General features: G+C 39.2%; 1 protein-coding gene across 1 annotated transcript; it reads right to left on the minus strand.

The window, feature by feature from the left end:
- Positions 1–605: 605 nt before the first annotated feature.
- LOC127535529 (homeodomain-interacting protein kinase 1-like) lies at positions 606–9,556 on the minus strand. The gene is made up of 16 exons (XM_051953806.1): positions 9,341–9,556; positions 8,519–8,663; positions 8,117–8,225; positions 6,928–7,224; positions 5,708–6,255; positions 3,946–4,166; positions 3,648–3,775; positions 3,231–3,496; positions 2,709–2,923; positions 2,351–2,539; positions 2,022–2,203; positions 1,800–1,923; positions 1,603–1,713; positions 1,438–1,512; positions 1,149–1,321; positions 606–997 (listed from the first exon to the last, which is right to left on the minus strand). The coding sequence occupies exons 6-16, from the start codon at positions 4,144–4,146 to the stop codon at positions 703–705; spliced, it is 1,959 nt and encodes a 652-aa protein (XP_051809766.1). The 5' UTR covers positions 4,147–4,166; positions 5,708–6,255; positions 6,928–7,224; positions 8,117–8,225; positions 8,519–8,663; positions 9,341–9,556; the 3' UTR covers positions 606–702.
- Positions 9,557–10,335: the final 779 nt, after the last annotated feature.

Consider the following 10,335-nt stretch of genomic DNA (forward strand, 5'->3'; position numbering starts at 1 on the left):
CCAGAAACTGTAAAAATGGAAAGAGTGGTTCAACTTTCCCACTGTTTGTAATAAATACCATCAGTTTTGTGTGGTTACATAGAGAAAGCATCTTGAAAATAAGCCTAAAATTGTCAGATTTCATTGTAGTCACTTTATTTAAAATGTCAAATTTAAAAATTCACCAAAAATAACGATAGAAATTGTAAATAAAAAAAGAAACCCAAAGACTCTCTGCTCTGCACGGCAACTGAGAAGCCACAACTGACTCAGCGCAGTTGTGAGCATCAACCATGTGACCAAAATCCAGACACTTTTTAGGTGAAACTTTCAATTCATTTTCAATACATTTTATTCACCAGTTCAAATGGGTCATCACAAGACACTTCAATGAGGAAAGTAAAGACAAAATAATACAGAGAAATCCAACAAATCCAAAGTTTCCTTTGGATTCCCTGTCTGAGCAAGCACTTGGCGACAGTGGGGAGGTAAAACTCCCTTTTTCAGGAAGAACCCTCCGGCAGAACCAGGCTCAGACAAGGCGGCCATCTGCCTCGACTGGTTGGGGTGAAGGTAAACCCAGCGAACGATGCTGAGGTCAGGAACTGATACGGACTTTTATTGATTTTAAAACAAAAAAAAAAAAAAAAAGAACTGTAAGTCCGAACTGTGGATCCAGTCCATTAGTGCTGCTCAGTTCATCACATCAGACGTATCACATCCTTAAACTTGGACACAGCAGCAGCAGCAGAACGTCTTCTTTCTCCAGGAGAAGATGCGTTCGAAGCAGTTCTTCTTCTTTGTCTTTGTCCTTCTCTGGTCCTTCTCATTGCCTTTAGTGTCTTCATCATTGTTTCTGTCTTTGCTGGTCTCAGTGTCTTTAGCAGTGTCACTGTCCTCAAGCTTACTGCTCTTCAGGTCACTTTCATCATCAGGCAAGCCTGTCAGGTTGATTCTGTTCTCTGGATCTGCAGGCTTAACCGTGATGGACAGGCTGGTGGAGGGTCTCGGTTCATCGCTAAAAAAGAAAACATACACGGTTGGGTTTACATCCGACAAGCAGAGAATGTAAACATGAAAATCACCAAAAGTCCATATCAGTCTTTTGTCACCTGCTGGGCTGCTAATGTCTCACAACCTGTGTACAAAGTAAACAGAAACACACTTACCAACTGCTGGTGGGGGAGTTGCTGCTGAGGTAGCTTCTCGTGATAAAGGGATGCTTCAGGATACCACTGGGGGTGATTCTGTCTTTCTCGTCCCATTGAAGCATCGCCTTCAGGAGCTCGATGCACTCCTTTCTCTCATCAGCCTCTGCTAGGTTGTCCGTCTCAGAGCACACCTGGTGCAGAAAACATTTTGAAAGTCCAACAGTGGTCAAATCACCTTCCACCGTGAAATGTGAATGCCATAAATGAAGGTGAATTTTCAGCAACTAGCTGCTGCTTCCTAACGTACCGTTTCGATTTCATCCAGAGAGCTGAACTGGTAAACTGCGTCGTCGAAATGGGTCCCAAAACACTCTGTAGGTCTCTGAAAGAAGAAAACAATCATGCTTACTAAAGTCTTTATCTTATTGAGTGAGTAAAGGTCAGAGGTAAAATCACAGTAGGAGTATTGTACCTTCAGCTGCCACAAACCATCAGGCATTTTCTGAAAAAATAATTCTGATCTTCGTCCAGCATCGATGACATGTTGTGGCGGGACACCCAACAGACCGATCATGCGTAGGAGCTGCAAACAAAACATAACACCATGTTAGACCTGAAGCTAATCCTGTGACGGCTTCTAATGTGTTTCAGCTGCAGTAATTTACTCACTGTCCAGTATTCGGAGTCTGTTCCGAAGAGACCATCTGAAGTCATCATCCTCTCCATCACGCAGCCTAATGACCAAATGTCGATGGCCTCAGAATACGGCAGGCCCAGGATGATTTCTGGAGCTCTGAATGTGGAAAAAACATCAAATGAAGATGTGACACAGTAGACAATAAGGAGACAGCGCTGAATTAAAGAAGTTTAAAAAGTATCAGTATTTCATACCTATATGCAACTACTTGGAGGAGCTTTCCCGCTTTGGTTTTGGAGCTGTACTCGGCCTCACCAAAGTCAATGAGTTTGACTCTGAAGGGCTGCTTCACACGATCCACCATCATGATGTTGTCTTCCTTCAGATCAGCGTGGATTATGCCAGCACTCTTTGTCGTATCCAGAGCTACAGCCAGCTGCAAGTAACAACATTTATCAGGAGTTTGTTAAAGAAATCTGTCACATGACAATAAAAGCAGAAGTTGTAAAGGTTCCTGAAACACCCATGTTGATTCTAGCACCACTCAAGGAGAGAAATATAAGGAGACAATAGAAGGTCATACCTGCTCAATAATTGTGCGGACGTGTTCCAGTGGCATTGGCTGTTGTGAATTCCGCAAATAGTCCCACAGGCTGATGTCCAATTTTTCAAACACCAGTTGCCGCTTATTTTTTATGAAGATGTCTCCTTTGTAGTCGATGATGTTTGACTGCTTCGAGTTGTGGCTCACGAGCTTTTTCATGATTTCCGCCTGTGGAGAGACAATATGTTTGCTGAGCCACAGAGTCCAATCAGTTCTTCTCAACAACTAAAAAGTACATAACATCACCAGTACCACTACTCAGAATATTGTAGTAGTACTACCTCTTTTTGAAAAATGTCTTTTTTGTGTCACTGTTCAGCTGGAATCAGTGTCTTACCTCATGGTCTAGATTGCTCCATTCGGGCACCTTTACAGCCACGTGCTCTTCGGTGTCGTTCTTCACACATTCCACCACTAATGCAAAGCCTCCATGTCCGATTTCTTTCACGAACGTGTAGCCTGTTGAGACTTCGGAACGCTGGCTTGTGGTACTCTCCTCAGAGGAAGATGAGGATGAACTTTGAATGTTCTTTTTGAGCTTGTCACAGAAGCCTGAAAGTGAAGCAGACACAAATGAGAAACATATTCTATGGATGTCTTGTTGAACCATTGGTAATCTACCACACTGATGTCATCTCAGTTTTCAATCATATTTGCTAAATATTGAACCAATTATCATAAAACAACAGCACTGAGTGTTACAACCTGTTCTGAATTGTGTTATAAGGCATATTGGACAGTATAGCAGCAAAACTACATGGATGTTTCCTCAGAAACTCCAAAGTGTTTACTTCATTAAACAGAAGTCTGCTCTTTACAGGAGTACTGGTTGGTTTTAGTTATCCAGTTATGACCAAACCTGAACACTTCTTCTTTATCCAGGAGAAGGCGCATTGGAAGTAGTTCTTCTTCTTTGTCTTTGTCTTTCTCTGCGCCTTCTTCTTGACTTCAGTGTCTTCATCATTGTCCTTGTTGTTCTCAGTGTCTTTAGCAGTGTCACTGTCCTCAAGCTTACTGCTCTTCAGGTCACTTTCATCATCAGGCAAGCCTGTCAGGTTGATTCTGTTCTCTGGATCTGCAGGCTTAACCATGATGGACACGGTGGTGGAGGGTCTAGATTCATCGCTAAAAAAGAAAACATACACGGTTGGGTTTACATCCGACAAGCAGAGAATGTAAACATGAAAATCAACAAAAGTCCATATCAGTCTTCTGTCACCTGCTGGGCTGCTAATGTCTCACAACCTGTGTACAAAGTAAACAGAAACACACTTACCAACTGCTGGTGGGGGAGTTGCTGCTGAGGTCGCTTCTAGTGATAGAGGGATGGTCGAGGATATCACTGGGGGGGGTTCTGTCCTTCTCCTTTGAGTTGTGGCTCATGGGTTTGTTCAGGATTTTCACCTGTGGAGAGACAATATGTTTGCTGAGCCACAGAGTCCAATCAGTTCTTCTCAACAACTAAAAAGTACATAACATGAGCAGTACCACTACTCAGAATCTTGTCGTGGTACTACCTCTTTTTAAAACAATGTCTTTTTTGTGTCACTGTTCAGCTGGAATCAGTGTCCTACCTCATGGTCTTGACAGTTCCGTTCGGACACCTTTATGGCCTCGTGCTCTTCAGTGTTGTTTGTCATACGTTCCGGCACAAATCCACAGCTTCCATGTTCCAGGTTTTGCATCAACTTGTAGTCTTCTGGGACTTCGAAAGGATGCCTTGTAGTACTCTCCTCAGAGGAAGATGAGGATGAGGATGAACTTTGATTGTTCATTTTTATCTTGTCAAAAAAGACTGAAAGTGAAGCAGACACAAATGAGAACCATATTCTATGGATGTCTTGTTGAACCATTGGTAATCTACCACACTGTAGTGATCTCAGTTTTCAATCATATTTGCTGAATATTGAACCAATTATCATAAAACAACAGCACTGAGTGTTACAACCTGTTCTGAATTGTGTTATAAGGCATATTGGACAGTATTGCAGCAAAACTACACGGATGTTTCCTCAGAAACTCCAAAGTTTTACTTCATTAAACAGAAGAGTGGAGTTACTTACTTCACAAAAGTTTGTTTATCTAGATTTTGCTGAAATGTGGAAGTCTCTGAGTTTGGTGTTAAGCTGGTTTCACTGAACTACTCAATAAACGAATAAATAACTCAATAAAATAAATTGAAATGGTGTCTCCACTCAGAGATTTTGTGTTTGCCATGAATTCTACAATGCCTTTAAAAACAATTTAAAATTTCTCAGCATTGTTTCATTTTGAAAATGGCATTTTAAATGACTAAAACTGGCCCTGTTTTCCTCATCTATCTGCACTTAATAACTTATAGTGACATATTCTGAGTAATGTTGTTATAAATTGTTGAAATCTCTCATTTATTAGAACATTTTCTGCTCAACCATGTCTCATTTGACAGATTTTTTCTCACATAAAATACATTTCAAATATATGAAAAAGGCTAACTTTTAGAAATGTGTTCAGTATGTTTATTTACAAATCAAAATCAAATTTAAAAAATAATTGAAATTGTCACTGAAAGTCTCATCTTTGAGCACACATTACCCCAAAAAAACAATAATGCAGAAATCAACCAATGATATTTTCTGACACTTTTCTACTTTCATGCCAGGATAATACAAAATAAAACACACAGAAGATTTTTTTAACATTAAATGCTTGGTCAGAAAAATGAAAAAGAAAATGTGATGAACTTTAGTAACTGATTGAGCAGATATGACAAGTTGTAGCACCAAAAACAAAAATATTGCTGGATAGCTTAATCCAATTTCATTTTTGGATTCCATGTTGCAAGTTAAGGAAACAGAATGAGCTATTACCTTACTTATTACACTTACTGAATGAATTTACTGATCAGAAAAAAGTGACCTTAACTCTTGCTCACATCAACACATCAGATTATCTTTATATTCTCCAAAATGAATATTTCCCAGTAGAAAAATCCTGCTATCCCAACATATCTATGTATTTGGTCATGGTTATAGTCAATTTATTCCAAGTTTGGAGCTTTAAAACCATATTTTGTCTTAACAAACATGTTTGTCCTGCTCTTTACAGGAGTTGGTTTTATCCAGTTATGACCAAACCTGAACACATCACTTCCCTTCCACACTGCTAAGATCTTACTTTTTAATAACAAGATGTTAAAAATTACAAGACAAGTAAAAAACTGAGTGTTACATCCTGTTCTGACTCACAGATTTCATTACAAATTGGACAGAGTTGTAGAAAAATAGATTTTAAAACTTCCTTCTGAATGTTTCCTCTGGTGTTTGCTTCATCAAGCAGAGCAGTGAAGTCACTTACCTCAAAAATGTTGGCTTCTTTGGGTTTTCTTGAAAGGTTAAAGTTGAGATTAATCTCGATGTCCTGCTCGTTTCAAGTCGTCCTGTTGTCTTGTTGAAATCTGGAAGACACTGTGCAGAACTGTCTGCACCCTGATTTAAATGCAGCACTACCTCGTTCAAATGTAAACAAAGCAGCATATATGTAATGTTGTTATTTTTTAAACTTTTAGCTGTCATATTTACTGTAAAGAAAGCACACAGTGGATAAATTTGGGTTCATGTAAAATGCTGAAACACTGGTGTAGTCATTGTATATGAGGAATATGGCTTTCCAAAGGGAACAAACTTGGACTTAGTTGAGCCTTTGCAGAAAACATGTTGGGGGTAAATTGTGCCATCAATTATGTTGAAGTAAAATTTAAAATGTTCCATCTCATATAATGTAAGATCTGTCTCCATTTGTTCATGGATGACCTGATGGGCTGAAAGTCATTCTGTCCATCTTCATCTGCCACCTGACGTATGAACTTCCCCTTCTTTACTTCTCCTACACTGCAAAAAGTCCTCCTTCAAAAACAAGAAAAAAACCCACAAAAACAAGTGACATATTACTTAAACTAAGCAAAATTATCTGCCAACAGAACAAGAAAATTTGGCTTGTCAAGATTTTCCAAAACAAGTAAAAATATCTAACCTCAATGAAACCCAAAATACCTTAAAATTAGTATATTCTCACTAATAACAAGTGCATTTTTCTTGGAAGAAATAAAAAATATGAGAGCTCTTTTCTCAATATGTTGAAAAATATTCTGAAATGAAGCAAATGCTCGTGCCATTGTCTTGACATAATGATATGTAGTAAGCATTACATTACTTGAAAAGTTATACTAAAATCTAATTTACTTTTCTTGATGGAACGGCAACAGTTCAGAATATTTTTCTCTCTATGTAGGATAACTTTCTTAAAATTCTTAAAATGAGCCAAATGCTGTGGAATTCAAAAATATTCATGCTTATAATCAGTGATCCTGACTACAAGAACAGTAAATGTCACTTGCTTAAATGAAGATACAAATCCAATTTCTTTTCACCTCTTTATTCTATTTAAGGTGCAATCTGTATCAAAAACATTTTACAGAAGAAAGTGCTCTGAGGAGCCCTGAACAAATGCTAAGACCTGAACAAACTGACTCATCTAACATTTTCTGGAACTACAGAACAACGTACAAGCCTACTCACTGAACTTCCTCCACTCAGCCATAGCTTTTTTATATGAAGAAGTCATGTCTTGGTCATGGATGGCATCCATGAGGACCTCTGTCTGCAGCACAGAGAGGAGTGTGGTTATGCACTTGGGGTATGTGAGGTGAAAGGTGTAGCAGCATGCCATGATGTACATCACACTGAGATGTCCTCCTTTGGGAAGATCAGCACAGGCATGGTTCCGATGGCCAGAATGCAGTTGCTCTCACAGACGATCACTACAGGGCTGGAGAGCGGTCTTGCGTTCAGGAAAGCGTTGGGGTCTTCCACAGACTGAAACACAAATAGAAATATGAGGCTAATTAAGTGTGAATTGAAGCTTATTTGTGTGTGTGTTTATGAGAGTAAACTAAATGGATATGTGGCAGGGTAGCAATGCTCGTCTTTGTCTATAATTGAAATAAAAATGAATATGTGGAAGTGACACAAGACAAGAAAGTGTAAAAGAAACAAAGTAGTTGTGAGCCAGTGTTTATGACTTTTTATGGATGTGTGTCAAGGAGCCTACTACACAGCCTGCAACTACAGCTGTCATTCTGTTTTGCCTGACTGATGTGAGTCGTGCAGATATGTTCATTGTAATGTTAGACATTTTTCTTTGGTCATTGCCAGGCTCTAGTAATGCAACAATATTCTTCATAAACAGCTTCACTGGGTTAAGGCAGTAAAAGCAGTCTGATGTCAAAATATTGGAAGCATTTATCATTTCTGTTTTGTGGGATCAAATACACAGGCGAGCTCAGTGATTGTTTAATTTCTGAAATGTCTTTACTCAATCCTGTCGTTTGCTTCTTTTTAGTACTTAAGAAGTGCCGTGATGTAGCTTGATAGGAGATGTCAGAATTGACCACATTATATGCCACATGACATATGATGTGCTGTAGAATACATCTCTTTCAAATTTGTTTACTTCTGTGGCTGTATCACAGCTTATGTTGCAAAGAAAATGAAACTGAGCGCTTCACCCAGTTTCTTAAAGTAGGCCTATTCCTTTCTCAGTGTGGCAATATGAATGTTTTCAAAATGCAGTGGTGTGATGTATCAAAAGCAAATATTTACAATAAAAAAAAATCAGGAGAATGTCTAAAAATGCGGTCCCTTAACAATAGAGTTTAATAGCCCTGTTGTAAAGCATGTGAAAAACTATCAAACATCATTTTTTTACCTCAAGATGTGAAGAATGGCCTCACTTGCATGCCCCAACTTCTTGGGTAGAGCAATGGGTGATGGGAAGACGTCTGGCAAAGCTTTCATCATCGCAACCCCTCGCTTTACTGTGAAAAACAAAACCACCTAATTTTATTTACTGCAGTCAGTTATTCAAAAAACAACATAAAACAGAGTAACAAGACAAGAAACAGAAGTGAGTGTGGTTGGGAGAGACTGCAAGAAGCAGTAAACTGCAGGTGGGAAAATGAAAAAAGCACATGGTAGAAGTGGTTAGGATGGTTGACAAGTTATGTAAATGGAAAATACTTGGTGGATGTGTGAAACTGAGCAGCACCAGCAGCACTGACTACTGTGGTCAGCTCATGGATTCTTAAGTCATCAAATGATAAGTAATTACCTTTATCAGCCAGTGGAGGTCTCATGACTTTTTTGAAAACGCCATAAAACTGGATCTTCTCACAAAAGGTCTTCCAGCGGTTCTTCAGTTCAGGTATGAAGTGGGGGTTGCCTTGATTGAGGATCCGCTGCAGTTCATCCATTATCTACCACAAAAGGACACATAGCAAATACCTGTTAAATCAACATTCCAATCAAAATCTAGTCAAGAAAAAATGTCTGGACCCATTATGTAAAGACCAAACAAATGAATTTCCCTTCGGGGAGCAATAAAGTTCTATTCTATGTAAGTAGAAATTGCAGAGTGACCTGCTTTGTGAATTATGAAACAACTTGCGCAAAAAAGAACCTGGCCAACATCTGTCCTTAATTTAAAAAATGGAAAATGGCTAACAATCTATCATTTGTAAACTAACATACATGCATCCATCCATCCATCCATCCTCTATACACCGCTTTATCCTCATTAGGGTCGGGGCTGACTCGGGCGAAGGCGGGGGACACCCTGGACAGGTCACCAGTCTGTCACAGGGTTACATACACAGACAGACAATCACACGCACATTCACACATCTATGGACAATTTAGAGTAACCAATTAACCTCAGCATATTTTTGGACTGTGGGAGGAAGCCAGAGTACCCGGAGAAAACCCACGCATGCACAGGGAGAACATGCAAACTCCATGCAGAAAGATCCCAGGCCGGGATTTGAACCGGGGATCTTCTTGCTGCAAGGTGAAAGTGCTAACCACTACGACACTGTGCAGCCCCACATACATCATATTAAACATAAATCAACTTAAAATGATTTCATTTGCTTACATGATCCACTTCTCTGAAGCAGGGATATGCTTGAAGAATCTTGGTAGGTCTGTCGTGCTCCTTCAGAACATCAGAGTCGATGTAAGCCCGTCTTGCTTGGTATTCCAGGTCCAACAGCTGGGCAACATCCTTCTTGTTGGGCCTGGGCTTGGATTTGTATAGCTCCTGCAGAACTTTGTAGTGTCTGGCCTGGTTCTGTGGGCTGTCAGTAGTTTCAGGCCCTATTGTTGAAATGAAATTATGATTACTGTTTCACTTTCTGCCATTACAGTTTGAAGAAACATACAAATATTCAAAGTTACTGACTTTTAGTTTAATCATTTCAATGTTTGTATCTAAAACTAAACCATGTATAAATGACTTCTAAAAAGAAATGTGACAGTACATCCACAACAACTCACCACACTTTCTCACAACTCAACTCTATATGGAGTAGATGTTTATTGATGGAGCAAGACTGCAAAGGCTCTGGAATTCCTGAGCTGATCAAAACTCAGATAAGCTGTCCCTCTCTCCAGCACTGACCAACACCCATCTCTATAGGAGGATTGAGACATTTGTATTTCTGTAGGTTTTCATTCACAGAAGGATGGAGCTCCTGTGAACATTTAAAACCCCTGGAATAACTTCTTCTTTTTAAAAGACAATGACTTTCAATTATATGCTATGGATGTTTGTTTAATGAACTTTCATGCTAAAATCCCTTTTCAGCTTCAGGAGACCCTCAGCCGGAGACGTCTCTGCCTTCCACAGATCAGATAACAAGTCGTAAAACTTTATGGCTGAAGGCTGGAGTCACCCTCTCACTCTCTTTGACTGAAACAAAGAGACTGGAACTGAACTTACAAAACCTTTGCCAAATTAATATTTCTGGAATGTATTTTGTGTTTACAGAATTACCAATGTCAGTGGAAATCATTCATCATTAACATGAAAATCAAGATTCTATCTTTCACAGAAGCTGATTTATTAATTTGTGATGTTTAATCTGATTC

The sequence above is a fragment of the Acanthochromis polyacanthus genome, chromosome 9 (assembly GCF_021347895.1).
Source record: "Acanthochromis polyacanthus isolate Apoly-LR-REF ecotype Palm Island chromosome 9, KAUST_Apoly_ChrSc, whole genome shotgun sequence".
NCBI classification, from domain to species: Eukaryota; Metazoa; Chordata; class Actinopteri; family Pomacentridae; genus Acanthochromis; species Acanthochromis polyacanthus.